Below are 18499 nucleotides of genomic sequence, written 5' to 3' on the forward strand. Positions count from 1 at the left end.
AACAATGTCATCCAAGTAGACCACTACAAACCGATCAAGGTAAGGTCGAAAGATCTCGTTCATCAAGGTACAGAAGGTCGCAGGAGCATTGGTCAAGCCAAAAGGCATCACCAACCACTCATACGATCCATACCTCGTGACACACGTGGTCTTAGGCTCATCACCATCAGCAATTCTCACTTGGTGATATCCTGACCTCAAATCTAGCTTTGAGAACCACTTGGCTCTACCAAGTTGATCAAACAAATCGGCTATCAAAGGAATAGGGTATTTGTTCTTGATGGTTACCTTGTTAAGTGCTCGATAGTCGATGCATAGTCTCAATGAACCATCATGCTTCTTTTGGAACAAGACTGGTGCGCCATAAGGTGCCTTTGATGGACGGATGAATCCAGCATCTAGCAAATCCTTGAGTTGCTTCTTCAACTCCTCAAGTTCTGGCGGTGCCATCCTATAAGGTGTTGAGGCGGGCGGCTTTGCTCCTGACTCCAATTCGATCTTGTGGTCCACCTTCCTCCTAGGTGGTAGTTGTTTTGGCAACTCGGGAGGCATCACATCCTTATTTTCTTCAAGGACTTCCTTAATTTTGGGAGGAACGTCTTCTCTTTCAGATGTTGACTCCTCTTGTAATAGAGCCAAATATGTAATCTCTCCCTTCTTGAACCCTTTCTTGAGTTGCATAGCAGAGAGTATCGGTGGTCCTCCAACTTTAGATACTGTAGGGACCATTAATGGAGACCCTTTCTCCATGACACATACTACGTTGTAGTATGGCATAGGTATTATATTTGCCTTCCTTTGCAAATCGAGCCCGATGACTATTTTAAAATCGTCCATGTGTGCTACTGAGAAATCCACAAGGCCTTTCCAAGAACCAAGAGTCATCTCAACCCCTTTTGCTACTCCCTTAAGGGGTTCACCCTTGGTGTTCACGGGTTTGAACCAGCCATTCTTTTCGGTGATCTTCAACCCAAGCGTCTTTGCTTCATCAGGCGTGATGAAGTTGTGTGTAGCACCAGTGTCGATCATAGCCATAACGGGTTTTTCATTGATAAAGGCTTTGACATACATCAAGCCTTTCTTTTCTGCAGTGCTTGCCTCTTTGCCCTTCACAGCATTTATGTGTTGGATGGATCCAACACACTCAGTTACTTGAGTTTGAGCTTCTCGTTCCTCGGCGATAGATGCCAGAGTCCCTAGCTTGGGACAATCCTTCATTTGGTGTGGCCCCTTGCACACGAAGCATCCTCCTTTGGGCACGAAAGCCTTTTTCTTTTCCTCGTACTCTTTCTTTGAAGAGTATTTTCCTTCCTTCTTGATTGAGAAACTCTTCCCCTTGTCTCCCCCACCTTTAGCAGAACTAGGCTTGGAGGAAGACTTGGGTTTAGAGTCTCCCCTATGATACTCAGTGAGTGATTCAGCCACCACGATGGCCTCATCGACATCCTTAACATTCCTTCTTTGTAGTTCTTGCTTTGCCCAAGGTTGGAGTCCATCAATGAAGAAGAACAATGCATCCTCTGATGCTAAGTTGGGGATTTGAAGCGTGAGAGTAGTGAACTCCTTTACATAGTCACTAATTGTACTCTTGTGCTTCAACTCTCTCAACTTCTTCCTTGCTTCATAAACCACATTTTCAGGGAAGAATTGTCCTTTCAACTCCCTTTTGAAATCTTCCCATGTGGTTATGTTGCAAGTACCCTTCTCCATATCTACGCTCCTTCTCCTCCACCACAAAGTAGCATTATCAGAAAGGTAGAGAGCTGCAGTGCGTACCTTTATTGCTTCTTCGACCACCCCTTGGCCTTCAAAGTACCTCTCCATTTGCCACAGGAAGTTCTCCACCTCTCGAGCGTCCCTCACGCCCTTGAACTCCTTTGGCTTTGGAAGATCAATCTTTGTCATCTCTCTTATAATGGTTGGTCGAGATTTTGCCTCATCGAACCAAACTCGAACTTCCTCAAATAGTTTCAAGGAATTCTCGAGCTTCTCTTCGATTTGGAGCATGCTTTCTTTGAAAGCATTTAGTTCTCCTAACACGTGAGCCTCAAGGGTCTCCTTGTCATGTTCTATCCTTTGGAACCGCTCATCCATAGAGGATAGAACATTTTCCAACATAGAAACTCTTTCTTCTAAGAAGTTAGAGTCCTTACCTCTAGGCTCACTTGAAGAACGGATCTTCTTTCCTCCCCATTGAGAAGGAATAGCATCCCTTCCCCTTTGAGACTCAACATGCTCCATGGTGATATTAGAAGCCATTCCCACAAACCACTTGTGCTCCCTCTCGAACCTTGCTCGGATACCAAGTTGTCACGGCCTTGGACACACTTCAACGCTACCGTGCCGGCACTCGGACTTACTCAACCTCTTGAGCTAAGACCAAGTCAGCCTAACCCTCAATACTTAGCAAAAAAGCTAAGAACACAAGAGAACACAAGAGAACACAAGAGAAAGGAAGCTTTGGTGGAAGAACACTTTATTACTCAAGTTTTTGTTACAAATGATTCACACACTTTACACTAACTCTCACCTCCTATTTATAGCCATCCACCTCCTCAATGGATGGTTAAGATTAAATCTAATCAATGGTCTAGATTAATCATCTAGAACCTTCTTTATAAATATCTATCATACCACTACTTTCTAAATACTTCTAGATTGTTCCATACAACTCTTCATACTTTTATATCAATCCACACTCTTCTAAAATATTCTATGATCTTCTAGAGTCTTCTAGAACCTTCTAGGGTATTCCAGGAACTTCTAGGACATTCTAGAACGTTCCAGAACCATCTAGAGTATTCTCAAACACTCCAGAAAACTATACAAACATTGTTAAATCTAACCTTCTAAAAATTTACCGTGACAGGGAGCCAAGAAGGTGTATCTTCCATGAGAAAGAAAATCCTAGCCTCTGTTGAGGTGTTCTTCTTGAGGCAATGTGATGCGTAAGCATCTTGTTTATTTTCCTAGTGAATTTGTATCTAAATTGTTGAGTTTAATTAAGAATTAATTATATTTTAGCCACTATGAATGCTATTTTGAGTTTTGTGCAATTTTATTTATTTTAGGTAGCATTCGGATGAATTTGATGAAATTTCTGCAGAGAAAGAGAAGAAACCAAGGAGATGACAGCGATGAGCGACGCGCACGCGTGCTTGACGCGTGCGCGTGATTTGGAGCTTTTCATGGTGACGCGTGCGCGTGACTGACGCGTACACGTGAATTGAAAAATTGCTCAGAGACGCGGCCGCGTGACCGACGCATCCGCGCGACTCGCAGAAAAGACCATCGACGCGGCCGCATGATTGACGCGTACGCGTGACATGCACCACGTGCAGAAACGCAGAAAATGCTGAGGGGTGATTTCTAGGCCCCATTTTAGCACTCAAGTTAGGTGCTGATCTAGTGAAGCCAAGTGGTCCCCACATTACAAGACACGGAGTAGTTAGTTAATTCTTATTTAAATTTAAATTTGATTTTTAAATAGGAAAATATATTATTTTAATTTTAAAAATTAGATTTTAAATTAATTAGGATTAGTTATAAATATGGGAGACTTCTCTTCTAAAAGGGGAGGTTCCACCAGAGTCCATTAAGGGGATTCCATTAGGGAATTCTATACAAATTACATTCCACATCCCATGAGCAACTAATCCTCCACTGTTAAGGTTAGGAGCTCTGTCTATTTGTATGGATTGATTTTATTACTTTTTCTATTTTAATTTATGTTTTGGATTTATATTTAAGAATTGTTTTTGCTCTTTATCTTATGAATTTGGGTGGAACGGAAGTATGACCCTCTTTCTATTTGAGTTCTTGTAAAACTTGGAAAAGATCTTTACTTGAACAACATCTTGAAAACATATTCTCCTAAATTCTAATTATCTGGATTTAACGGGATACGTGACATATAATCCTTTTATTCTTTGGGTAATTAGAGTTTTTGTGGCATGCAAACTGGAATTTGATCATGTACCCTTTAATTGGAATTAATTGACTAAGGAATTGGCAGTTAATGAATTTTAGAGGAGACTAGGAAGGTCTAAGGAATTAGGGTCTAGTCACAAATAGTTTGCCATAAATTAAATCCTACAAAATTAAAATAGTTAGTAAGAAAAGTTAATCCAGAAAAATAGATAACTCTAAAGCCTTAACTGCCTTCTTAATATTTTATTCCCAACTTATTTATTTGTTTATCTTTTTGATATTCTGAGTTCGAACTTAAACCTTTTGAACATCTCAAAACCAATTTTTGCTTGCCTAACTAAGCCTATCAAACACTATTGTTGCTTGATCCATCAATTCTCGTGGAATCGACCCTTACTCACGTAAGGTATTACTTTGTACGACCCGGTGTACTTGCCGGTTAGTAGTGTGGGTTGTAAATACCGGATCAAGTTTTTGGCGCCGTTGCCGGAGATTGGCTGTGATTGACAACTATTAGTTGTTTGATTGCTTAGATTAGGCATTTTAGTTTTAATTTTATTTAAAAAAAAATTTTTGCTTTAACTTTTCAAAAAAAAAAAGGAAAAAAATATATATTTTTTTACGTTATTTTTTTATTTACGTTAATTTTTTTTCTTTTGTCCTCTACGTTATTTTTTTCTCTTTACTTTTCGTTTTCGTTTACTCCCCCTTCCCCTGTTTCGTTTTATTTTTTATTTTTTTTATTTTTTTTATTATTTGATTTTCAAAAAAAATATTATAATTAAACTTTAAATTTTCGAAAAAAAATTATTATTATTTATTTAAAAAAATTAATAAATAGCACCAATATTTTTCTTAATTTCTAAAAATAAGTTTGGTGTCTCCCAGTTAGTTTTATTTTAATTCTTAGAATTCTGTTCTTTCTTCTTTGCTTTCCTATTTACCACATGGTGCGTTTAATCCTTTTTGGTGTTTTGTGCTGAGAAACAATAATGGAGAGAGATCATGTGGGTTACTACTCACACCCAAATAGTGATTCATATTATGGTGGATGGAGGAACTATCCAAATTTTGGTTGGCAAAGTCAAAACCAAAGAAACTTCAATGCTCCATGTTCCAACTATCATGAGCCACCTCCTCTATATTCATACCACGAACCACCATCTCCATATTCGTACCAAGAACCACCATCTCACTATCCATATCAAGAACCATCATCTTTCTACCCATACCAAGATCCACCATCTCCCTATTCATATCAAGAACAAGCATCTCCTTCTTATGCATACCAAGAGCCACCATCTCCTTATTCATCTCAAATACCATCAGATCTTGAGCTCCTCATGAAAGAATGCCTACATGATATAAAGACAAGTGTCAAAAATATAGAGAAACATGTGCAGTCAATTATCAAGTCACAGAAAGAGGAGCAAGCAAATTCCTTCCCAAGAGATATAATGCAAGATCCTATGGAAGAAAGTGAGAAAATCAATCAAAGGAGTTTATACTCTAGTGAACTAGAGAACTTTCCATCCTCACACATAGAAGAAAAAGAAGATGCAAAAGCAAAAGATGAAGATGCACCCACAAAGGAGGAAGATGCACAACCTCCCATGCACTTGGGAAGCAATGAAGAAGAGATTGAATTAGAAGAAAACTACCAAGAGGAAGAGGTTGAAATTGAGGAAGCTTACAAAGAAGTGGAAGAATTCAAAGAAGAACACAAGGGAGTGGAGCTTGCAAGACCTCTTCCAAAGCCATCACCATCCAATACAACATTCAAGTGGGTAAAATTCCTATCCTTAACTTGTACTTTCCCACTTGAATATGGTCTACTAGAGACGGATGGTCAACTTAGAGCTCTTTGTGGCATTAAGAGTAAGAGGAAGATGGTTAGTGGCAAGAGATGTCAAGCAAGGTTCAGTATGGTTGCATGCTCCAAAATAAAGTACAAGGATTGGTGTAGAGCTAATTTGAATGGGTCTAGAAGGTTGTTTGGATATCTTTGTGAGAATTCAGATTGCTTGCCACCCGGTGGGAACAATGGTGATCTACAAGAAGACGGGTGTAAAAGCAAGGTTTGGAATCCTGGGATTCATTCCCACAACCAACACTCATGGGACCCTGTCACTTGCTTCAACTTGCTCAAAGGCGTTATACGCCTAGTTTGGGATCCCGGTAGCCATTGGAATTACAAATATTGGTGGAAATTCCTGGATAAGTACAAGCACAAGCCACCATGACAAGGAGCTCACCACATGTCCAACTTAAGGACTTTAACTAAAAGTGCTTGGTGGGAGACAACCCACCGTGGTATGATCATTCATTTTCGTATCCTTAGTTATTTTTCGTAGTAGTAGTTTTCTTACTTATTTGATTCCATTTAGTTCTTACTAATTTTCTGATCATGCAGCTATTTTAGAACAGGAACCGGATATATATATATATATAAAAAAAGAAGAAAGAGCACACGACGCGCAAGCGTCACTGTCGCGTACGCGTCAGATGGATGTGTGTGAAAAATAAATTTAACAGAGAGTTGCGCAGGAGTGGCGCCAGAATGGAGCCTTTCGCACAAACGATCCCACGCATTCGCGTACCCCACACGTTCGCGTCGTTTGTGATTTTCGCCATTCACGCGGGCACGTCATCGACGCGAACGCGTGACCTGCAAATTCGACGTAAAAGAGTATTTGGGTAGAGAGTTGTGCTGGTTTGGGGCAAGAAGGGTGCTAAAAGCATACATTTGTTCACGTGGACGCGTGACTGACGCGTCCGCGTCAGTTGCACATATGGCCATCCACGCGAGCGCGTGCATGACGCGAACGCGTCGTATGAAAAATTAGCCCCCAAGCCATGCGAACAGAAAGTCGCGCGGGCGTGCGGCTGGCTTCGCGCAAATCGCACAAAATCCAGGGCACGCGGACGCGTGCCTGACGCTAACGCATCATTATGAAGAATTCGCGACCCACGCATATGCGTGCCATACGCGCACGCGTCGCTTGCGCCGCCCATTTTCTTTCTCTCTCTCTCCCAATCCTAATTCTCTCTTATTCTTTTATCCTTTTATTTTTCTCTCCTCATAATCTTCGTCTCTTCTATTTTCAGTTCTTCTTTGCTTGAGGACAAGCAAACCTTTAAGTTTGGTGTTGACGCTACGCTTATTGGTTTTCTGGTACAAAAGGGAGGCGAATCATCTTCATTGAGGAGCACAACCTGAAGAATAAAGCGACCGCTAGGATAACTAAGGTGGTTGAGTTCCTTTCATTTTTATTCCTCCTTTCTTTTTCTATGTTATGTTCCAGTTTTCTGCTATTTTGCTTTGTTTGTTGCATGATCCTTTATTAGTTAGAATCCTAGGACTAGTTTAGTTTTTCTTTTAATTGCTTTAATTCTGAAAAGATTTCATGTACCACTCACTGAACTTGAATCTAAAAAGAAAAGAAAATAAGTGATGTATTGCATGAGAAATTGAGTTAATTTTAAAAAGTAGTCTTATTTACTTAAATGTGGTGGTATTTTCTGTAATTCTGAATGCATGACATGAACAGTGCATATTTTTTTCGTGAAGTTTATGAATGTTAAAATTGTTGGCCCTTGAAAGAATGATGAAAAAAGAGAAATGTTATTGATAATCTGAAAAATCATAAAATTGATTCTTGAAGCAAGAAAAAGTAGTGAAAAACACAAAGCTTGCGAAAAAAATAAAAAAAAATATATAAAAAAAAGCGAGCAGAAAAAGCCAATAACCCTTTAAACTAAAAGGCAAAGGGTAAAAAGGATCCAAGGCTTTGAGCGTTAATGGATAGGAGGGCCCAAAGGAATAAAATCCTGGCCTAAGCGGCTAAATCAAGCTGTCCCTAACCATGTGCATGTGGCGTGAAGGTGTCAAGTGAAAAACTTGAGACTGAGCGGTTAAAGTCGTGATCCAAAGTAAAAAGAGTGTGCTTAAGAACTCTGGGCATCTCTAACTGGGGACTCTAGCAAAGTTGAGTCACAATCTGAAAAGGTTCACCCAGTTATGTGTCTGTGGCATTTATGTATCCGGTGGTAATACTGGAAAACAAAATGCTAAGGGTCACGGCCAAGACTCATAAAGTAGCTGTGTTCAAGAATCAACATACTAGGAGAATCAATAACACTATCTGAATTCTGAGTTCCTATGGATACCAATCATTCTGAACTTCAAAGGATAAAGTGAGATGCCAAAACTATTCAGGATTACAGTTATAAACTCCACTATAAGAAGAGACACGAGCTTAATCGAACTCTCATTCTCATGAAAATTCACATCCTAAGCTTATATTAGTTTTGGTTGCTTGGGGACAAGCAACAGTTTAAGTTTGGTGTTGTGATGCGTAAGCATCTTGTCAATCTTTTCCTAGTGAATTTGCATCTAAATTGTTGAGTTTAATTAAGAATTAATTATATTTTAGCCACTATGGATGCTATTTTGAGTTTTGTGAAATTTTATTTATTTTAGGTAGCATTCGGATGGATTTGATGAAGTTTTTGCAGAGAAAGAGAAGAAACCAAGAAGATGGCAGCGATGAGCGACGCGCATGCATGCTTGACGCGTGCGCGTGATTTGGAGCTTTCCATGGTGACGCGTGCGCGTGACTGACGCGTACGCGTGAATTGAAGAATTGCTCAGAGACGCGGTCGCGTGACCGACGCGTCCGCGTGACTCACAGAAAAGACCATCGACGCGGCCGCGTTACTGACGCGTACGCGTGACATGCGCCATGTGCAGAAACGCAGAAAATGCTGAGGGGTGATTTCTGGACCCCATTTTAGCACTCAAGTTAGCCGCTGATCCAGTGAAGCCAAGTGGTCCCCACATTACAAGACACGGAGTAGTTAGTTAATTCTTATTTAAATTCAAATTTAATTTTTAAATAGGAAAATATATTATTTTAATTTTAAAAATTAGATTTTAAATTAATTAGGATTAGTTATAAATAGGGGAGACTTCTCTTCTAAAAGGGGAGGTTCCACCAGAGTCTATTAAGGGGATTTCATTAGAGAATTCTATACAAATTTACATTCCACATTCCATGAGCAACTAATCCTCCACTGTTAAGGTTAGGAGCTCTGTCTATTTGTATGGATTGATTTTATTGCTTTTTCTATTTTAATTTATGTTTTGGATTTATATTTAAGAATTGTTTTCGCTCTTTATCTTATGAATTTGGGTGGAACGGAAGTATGACCCTCTTTCTATTTGAGTTCTTGTAAAACTTGGAAAAGCTCTTTACTTGAACAACAGCTTGAAAACATATTCTCCTAAATTCTAATTATCTGGATTTAACGGGATACGTGACATATAATCCTTTTATTCTTTGGGTAATTAGAGTTTTTGTGGCATGCAAACTGGAATTTGATCATGTGCCCTTTAATTGGAATTAATTGACCAAGAAATTGGCAGTTAATGAATTTTAAAGGAGACTAGGAAGGTCTAAGGAATTAGGATCTAGTCACAAATAGTTTGCCATAAATTAAATCTTACAAAATTAAAATAGTTAGTAAGAAAAGTTGATCCAGAAAAATAGATAACTCTAAAGTCTTAACTACCTTCTTAATATTTTATTCCCAACTTATTTATTTGTTTATCCTTTTGATATTCTGAGTTCGAACTTAAACATTTTGAACATCTCAAAACTAATTTTTTCTTGCCTAACTAAGCCTATCAAACACTATTGTTGCTTGATCCATCAATCCTCGTGGGATCCACCCTTACTCACGTAAGGTATTACTTGGTACGACCCGGTGCACTTGCCGGTTAGTAGTGTGGGTTGTAAATACCGCACCATAATGACAACGCGTCTATCTCACCCACGCCGCCGAAGCTGAAGAAGCCATCTTCATCCACTGCCACAACATGTCAAACGCTTGTTTGCTGTGCGTTTTCCCTTTTTTGGCCCCAACGATGATTCCACTCTCGTCGCCTGTGGATTCCACAGTGCCCGTTTAACATGGCAGCCTAAACCCTCGCCGCCCTCGGCGTCAGAAGCCCACGGCGCCGTCTGTGAAAAGGAAAGTGGGGACTCTGTCTCGGCATGGTTGCCGCGCCATTCTCTATTTTTGTTGCGTGGTTTGGTAGTTTTGTCGAGCTTGAGGACTGAGGCCGTGGTCATTTCTTCACCAAGTGTTTCCGTCTGTTTTGGGCGAGAATCTGAGTAGGTATTGCTGTGCTTCTTTCGCCGTTTAGCTGTCGAAGGATCTCTGTCTCCGTTGAGTGTTTCAGGTATTTAGGATCCTGGCTGGTCGTTATTGATGTTGTTTGCTGGATTCAACTATTTTAAATATTGTTCTGGTGCTATTCAGAGTTCATAAAATTTTATTGTTAATTTGGTAATGAATAACATTTTTCTTGAGGTTCTGTTCTTCGACTGTGCGAGTATTTGGTAGCTGAATTTTTGTGAAATTATTAATGTGAATACTGATTTTGATTTTAGTTCATGTTTGTTGGTCGTCATGATTCAACAATTTGATCAATTGTTTGGGAGGTGTTGTTGTGTAGTTTGTGTTTGTTAAGTTGTTTTTATTCCCGGCTATTCAGTTGAATAATTAGTTGGATCCGACCTAATGATTTTCATGTTGTTAACGTGTTCATATGATCAGTTAATGTTGTTAGGTTGCTCTTTGTTGATGTTGTGATTGTTAATATGTGAAATTGATTCAATTTTTTTTAAACTTTAGTTTAATGGGAGAATAACTGGAAATATTTTAATTTCTTTCTGTCTGGGATAGTGAGTACTTAATTTACACACAATTACGGGGTACTTGATTTAGGGTATCATTTTAGGTCAATGACTAATTTTACAGTTTGTAGGCAAATGTTATTTTTTTAAGACCTACAACTCGCTAGGCAGCAAAGACTCCGCCAGTCCATCAATTTCCTTACTTTCTCATTCCACCGCATGTCATTTCTGCAACATGAATATCTGGTTTCAGCACTTAAGAGCAATTCCAACGGTTAAATTTTGGAGTTCCTCTTACTATATATGTCAAGAAAAAGAAAGAAACTACGTGTTGGAGTGAAACGAGAAAGAGTTTCTTATCTTCAATCGAGAAAATGAGTCCTGAAGAGGGACTTGACTCTTTCAACAAATTTTTGACATGTGGTTAATAAAAATAATAATTCAAATAATTAAATTAAATTTAAGTTATTTGATCATTATAATAATTAATTATATTAAATAATTATTCTTGTATTTAAGTAATAATTTATATTAATAATGCATATTAATTATTTAAATCATAATTAATAGAAATAATTATATTAAATTAATATTAAATATTATTTATATTATTATATTAAATTATAATTAATTAAATTTGTTTATATAAAATAATAAATTTAATTTTTACACCTTAAAAAATAATTTTTATTTGAATTATTTATTTTTATTTATGAAATTAAAATGCTAACCACATTAAAAAGATTAGCCATTGCAAAACTAGCCGTTGCAAAATTAACCGTTAAAAACTAGTCGTTACTATGTTACCGTTATTATTAATAAATTAATATTTTATTACTCTATATATACTACTTACACTTCTATTCTCACACTTTCTTCTACTCGTCTTCATCTTCTTCCAAGTTTACAAAATCAAAATTCTGTTGATATTCTTTTTTGTTCGAAAAAATGGATCCAAACCAACTCAACTCTTTTTTCAATTATTTACAAAATTTTTCTCAAACTCCAAATACCCAACAATCTCAAACCTCAAACTCTCAAATTCCAAATCAAAACTTCACACTACTAAATACATTTCAAAATCCAAATTCACAAAATCTTTTTAATTTCAATTTTTAAACTCCTTATAATAATCAATTTCCTATATTTCAGCCACAAAATCAAAATTCACAAACACCACATTTTCCATTTTCATCCATATTTAACCCCTATATCGAAAATATTACTCCAACATCCTTTCTGTTTCCAACTCAATTCAGTGCATCAAGACATAGCTCATCTGGTGTTGGTGGCTCTTCTAATCTATCTCCTCCGATTCCGATACAATCTAGTCCAAATTTGTAATTTTCAGATTTTGCCAACGCTCAATGAATATGACATTAAAAATCGTAGGCAAGATAGTATTCAACACTGGCAATAGGAAGGGAATGAGATGTTGATCAGTTCATGGTTGAATGTTTCAACTGACCCTATAGTTGGTACCGACCAAAAGGGCAAAATATTTTGGAGTCGAATTCACAGTTATTGTGTGAAATACAGCTTTGAGATAAAAAGGGGGCAGTTTCATGTAAAAAACGATGGTATAAGATCAACAAGGCAGTTGCACAATTTGCTGGTTGCTACAATCATGCTAGTCGAAACATAAGGAGTGGTTCAAATGATAATGATATAAAGGAGTTGGCTTATAAACTTTATTCCACAAATTATGGTCAAAAATTTACTTTTGAGAGGCATTGGAATATGCTTCACTTGGAGCAAAAATGGAGAAACCAACTGCTTACACAGAGCGGAGGCTCAAAGAGAACCAATGTTAGTGCAACTGGAGCATACTCATCATCATCAAATCTAGAAATACCGTTGGCTGACGAAACTGGTATAGACTCGCCCGTTCACCCACAAAGATCAAAGAAGAGCAAGAGAAAGGGTAAAGAAAAAGTACAAATGTCTGAAGATCTTAGCGAAAAGAAATCATCGGTTGTTAAGAATCTTAGCGAAAAGAAATCATCGGTTGTTAAGAAACTATCTCTCATGGGAGATATTAAGAATGTTAGAGAAAAAAAACTAAGGATAGGAAAAAAGAAAGAGAAAGAGGAGAGGGAACATATAGAAAAGATGATGGCAATCAAAGAAAAGGAGTTACAGATTCAAGCGGCAATGAAAGAGTATGAATTACAAACTTAGAGGTATATTAAAGAAATGAAGATAAATGCAAAGGAAATGGAAAGAGAAATGGATATGTAAATACTTAATGCTGACACGTCTATAATGAGTGAAAAACGACGAGCTCTTCATGAGATTGCATGTGAGAAAATAATCAATAAGTGGTTTACTTAATGGTTCCTTGTATTCATAGAGTTAAGTAGTATGTTTTTATTTTTATTGCGTATTACTAGTATGTGATGTACTCTGTTTTATTCATTTCTGATGTAACTTTTTAAATTGGTCAATATTATTATGCCGTTATTGTTTATGAAAGTGACTGTTGCAAAACTAGCCGTTTTAAACTTAGACAAAAAAAACTAGCGGTTAAGTAGCCGTTGCAAAACTAGCCGTTTTGAACTTAGATAAAATAAAACTAGCCGTTAAGTAGCCGCTGCAAAACTAGCCGTTGAGAAGTATCTACTTGTTGCACAAATACTTATAAATATAAACTATCAACGATTCAGCAACTTCATTCCAAACCTAGTTTCTCACCTTAGAAGAATACTGAAAAGAACCTCAAGTTATGGCTAGAAATTTTAATGATATGTTTAATGAGGCTTTGTATGGCTAGTTATTTGCACAATATCAAGAAGGGCAAAAAAAGATGTAGAGCGAGCATTTGGAGTGCTGCAAGCACGCTTTGTAATTATACGTGGTCCAGCGCGCTTTTGGGAAAAGAAAAAACTTGCAAACATAATGTGAACTTGTATTATATTGCATAATATGATTGTTGAGGATGAAAGTGACATTTATGCAGAAAATTTTTCTCAAAGCTTATTAGAGTATGATAATGTCGAAAACAACTTATCACAACTTCAGTTGAGAGAGAAAAATTTTGTACTATACTATCAATTTCTCCAAAGAAATGCCCAACTTTAAAATAGACAGCAACATACACAGTTGAAAGAGGACCTGATTGAACACATATAGTAATTTCATAATACTTGTCGTTAACTATAGAGTTTAACTATGCTATTTTTATATTGAGTATTATTACAAATTAATGTAACCTCGAATTATATATCGTGTTATTTTTATATATGATTTTTTAATATTAATATTTTTTAACGGTAAATTATTTTTAAATTTATATATTTAAAAAATATTATTATAAAACAATAATAATTATATTAATTTTAATTATTTTAATTAATTAATTAAGTGAGACTATAATAAAAATTAAAGTTAATTTTTTTAATGAAAAAGAAAAAAAATATTTTAAATTTTTATTTATTATTTATGATATAAAAATTGATATAGAATTATATTTTATTGTAATGAGTCATAAATAAAAACTGAGTTGAGTTCCTTATTAATCTAAAGAGAGTAAAAGGTCTTAACACACTAGAATCTTCCTTACAATTTTAAAAAAATTATATTAACATGTAAAGGAACATTATTGTGTGAGTGCGAGCGTGCTGTGCCTTTCTTTAAAGGACGGTGGGCCCAGGTGGGTGTTCTTATTAGGAATAGACCCTTCATCTACTACCCTAAGGACTAGGGTACCTAGCACTTAGCAACGAGTAATGAGTAATGACGCACACGAGATGGTGATATAGGCCCTCCAATAACACAAACAAAAAGCAACTTAAGCAAGTTGGAATTGGGAAATTAAAGCTTGTGCTTTTCAAATACCATAAATTATTGTTATTATTATTATTATAAAATAAATTTAACAATTTAATTATAAAAAATATATATAACACTGATATATCCATGCACTTAAAAACTTTTCATTATTATTATAGTCCTCATGACTGTGATACGTAGGTATAGGGCTACCCTAAACCCTAAAACAATTATGTCCATTTGTGCATGCAATGTCTCTTGGTCAACCATGTGAGTGATCTGGTCCAAGTGAGTAATAAGGGTACCTCAATTTGGAAACGGCACTTGAATCATCTAACCCTACTACTACATGGGCAATGATACTAGGAGATATTTATAACTAAATTAGTTATTTAGTCACTAAGATTTATAGGTAGTAGTAGCTAGAGAGTAGTGTACTTGAATTTAATTTTTATTTTTAATTAAGTGTTGAGAGTTTCTGTTCTAAATATAGAAAAAAATTAAAATTCAAAACCAATTATCTTTCGCATCGAAGGGTTTATAAATAAACCAAAAAAAATAATTATCCTATTTAATAGTAAATTTTTGAAAACCTTAAAAATGTATATAATATTAATTTAGTCTATTAAAAATCACAAAGAAATGTCACTTTTATATTTTGAAAGATTTTTAAATCATAATCTCTTTTTTTTTATTCATAAAATTTATACTTTTCTAAGTTTCTCCTCTTCTATAAGATTAAAATAACCTATTCTTTATTTAGTCCTCTTGAGGAAATACATTCAATAATTATATATATTAGTAATAATGACTTAATTAATTCAAATAATAATAATAACTTCAAATATTTTAAATTGTTACAAAATATTTAATTTAAAACTTTTTATATATTTTATGATTAATGATAAAATATTAAAAATAAATACAGCTATTATATTAATAATAAAAATATATTTAACTTGTTACAAAAATATATTTAATTTTTTTATATATTTTATTATTAATGATCACATATTAAAAATAAATAAATTTTATTACATTAATTATAAATATATTTATATATTTGTTACTCTTATTTGAATTAATTAAACAATAATTACTAATTTATATATAATTATAATTATAATGATTATTGAAGGATATTTTGGTTAAAAAAGCTAAAGAACATATTATTTTAGTCTTGCAACAAAGAAGAGTTAATATTTTATAAATAAAAAGAAGAAAGCATTATTTAAACATTTAAAAAAAAGTTTTATTTTAAAAAAAAATATGACTTCATATCGATGTCTTATGTATTTTTTAATGATCAAAATGATACTAAAGGTACTTTTCAAGAATTAAATTGATGTGACAAATCTTCTAAGAAGTGAATTCATGACATCTGTATTATTTATTAATTAAATTGATACAAATTAAAAGATTGATCAAATTCTAAACTGATTTGATGTCATATGTATCTTAATTAAGAGATCAAATTACTATTTTAGTAGTTAAATAGGCTCATTTTTTTTATGTTATGTAAATCTTTGTACTATATTCAATGATATTTTAATGGTATGGGTTGTTTTAATTTTTTGAAAGGAACAAAATGTCATCAACATTTTATAGGTGGGTGATAATTTTTTAATAAAAAAAAAACAAAACGGCGTTGACGAATTGTATTAAAATTATTTTTTAAATTTTACCATGTACAAAATGTCAACAACGTATCGTATGTTTATTATTATTTTTTAATTGACGCCAAAAAAAAAAAACATTAGTGCCATTTTACTTGGAGGCATAATTTTAAAAATTTTTTAATCAAAATGTCGTTCACGTATTGAAAAAAAATAAAAAATGAATGACGCTTTGTGAAAATATAAGTGACTTTTGTATTAGGACAAATAAAAAATATAAAATTAACTATAAAAAAATACTGGATTGTATTAAAATGTAAAAATAAAGTATGAGAGCTTTGTTCTATATAAAAATAGAGTAATGAGAATTTTATCCTATAAAATATTCTCAATTTGAGAAAGTGAAAAAAGTTTGTATGTGAATGTAATGAGTGTATAAAATAGAGAGTTATATTAGTTTAATAATACACTACAATGGTTAAATTTTATCTCATACATATAAAGGTGTGAGTTTTTTATGTGAGAATTTATATGTTATTATTGTTCTTTTTTCAATAATATATGGAAGACTTAAGAATATACTTTCTTAAAGTATAGATCATTAAGTGCACAAGAGAGTCATAAATATTTTATACAGGTAGTCTGTGCTAGTATTTGGTGGTTTCGCCCAATTTTAAATAATGTATGTGACTGATGAAGCTAGCATGCAAAGAATATTTTTTATCTATCATCAAATTAGAACACATGCCTCATTTATCGAGTTGTATGTTGAGTTCGTAAAAATTGATAATGTTGATTTTCTAGAATTCAACATAAACCGAGTGGGTTATAATATTGAAAGTAATGAAGAGTTTGAAAGTAATTATGATATTGTTGGTCCAACTGAAAATATAGAGAAAGAGTTTGAAAAAGATGTGACTAATATTGTAAATATACTAAGAGATAGTATCTATTTGGAGAGTCATCTTTTATGCATACATTAAATTTTGATGCCATGCATATACCAAAATTTTCTAAAAATATGTCAATACAGGTAATTTTATTATTATTATTATTATTATTATTGAAAAATTTATAATTAGTATTATTACAAAAATTATTATTAGTATTGATGTCATTACGGGTAATTATTATTATTATTATTATTATTATTATTATTATTATTATTATTATTGATACCGTTACAGGTGGTTATTATTATTATTATTATTATTAAAAAATTATAATTAATATTATTATAAAAATTATTATTAATATTGATATCGTTACGGATAATGATGATGATCGTTGTTGTTGTTTACTTTTTTAAAATATTAGTAATATTATTATTTGTTTTATTTTTATATTATTATTTTTTATTTTTATATTGTTATTATTATTTATTGTTGTTAATATTATTAATAATAATAGAATATTATTTAGATTTATTTTTGTTTTATTATTGGTGTAGCTCCAATTATTGTAGCTGATGGTAAATTTGCTATTGGAATGGAGTTTAACTCTAGAGAGGTTGTTATTGCATCAATTAAAGAGTATACCATTTGAAGAGGAGTTAATTACAGGGTATATGAATCAGAACTAACAACATTCTATACTAAATGCGTATATTACGGAATAAGTTGTAATTGACTTATCAGAGTTACTCTTATGAAAAGACAGTATTGTTGGGTGATAAGGAGGTACAATGGTAGTCACATGTGCACCAGAAGTATCGTCTCTCAATATCATGCTAAACTGGACTTTGATATAATTGCAAAAGTGATAAAGCCATTAGTTAAAGCTGATCCATCCATGGAGATGAAATCTGTCATTGCTGAAGTGCAATCGAAGTTCAACTACACAATAAGTTATTGCAAAGCATGGTTGGCCAAATAAAAGGCAGTTGAGAAAATATTTGGTAGGTGAGAATCTTCATATGAAGCTTTGCTCACATGGTTTGAAGCAATGGTTGCAAAAGAACCATCAGTAGCTGTTGAGTACGAAACTGCATATGGCTACCGAGGGGACGAGTTAGTTGAAGATCTCCATATTCTAACAAGAGTCTTTTGGGCTTTCTACTCGTGCATTAAAGCATTCAGAAGTTGCAAGCCAGTGATCCAGGTTGACGACACATATTTATATGGAAAGTATAAAGGAATTTTTTTAGTTGCAATATCACAAGATGGCAATAGAAATATCGTGCCTCTTGCATTTACCCTAGTCGAAGGTGAGACTCCCGATGCCTAACACTTTTTTCTTAGCCATTTGCGAACACATGTGGTTAATTGGGTTGGTTTTGTCCTTATCTCTGATCGACACGAGTCAATTATCTCAGTTGTAGGTCGTAGTAATGGAGCATGGAAATATCTGAGAGCTATTCACATGTTTTGCATCAAACACATAGCACCCAACTTCCTGAGAAATTTCAAGGCGCTACTCATTCAGAAGCTAATTGTCAACAGAGGCTATTTTAGAACAATGTGTGAATTCAATACGCGT

General features: G+C 34.2%; 2 protein-coding genes across 2 annotated transcripts; both read left to right on the top strand.

Annotated features, from left to right (window-relative positions):
- The first annotated feature begins 12066 nt into the window (after positions 1-12066).
- LOC130957590 (glutathione S-transferase T2-like) lies at positions 12067-12815 on the top strand. The gene is made up of 2 exons (XM_057884435.1): positions 12067-12112; positions 12196-12815. Exons 1-2 carry the CDS (start codon positions 12067-12069, stop codon positions 12813-12815), a joined length of 666 nt encoding a protein of 221 aa, XP_057740418.1.
- A 4901-nt stretch (positions 12816-17716) lies between these two features.
- Positions 17717-18247, top strand: LOC130957591 (uncharacterized). The gene is made up of 2 exons (XM_057884437.1): positions 17717-17867; positions 17964-18247. The coding sequence occupies exons 1-2, from the start codon at positions 17717-17719 to the stop codon at positions 18245-18247; spliced, it is 435 nt and encodes a 144-aa protein (XP_057740420.1).
- Positions 18248-18499: the final 252 nt, after the last annotated feature.

The sequence above is a fragment of the Arachis stenosperma genome, chromosome 10 (genome assembly GCF_014773155.1).
Source record: "Arachis stenosperma cultivar V10309 chromosome 10, arast.V10309.gnm1.PFL2, whole genome shotgun sequence".
NCBI classification, from domain to species: Eukaryota; Viridiplantae; Streptophyta; class Magnoliopsida; order Fabales; family Fabaceae; genus Arachis; species Arachis stenosperma.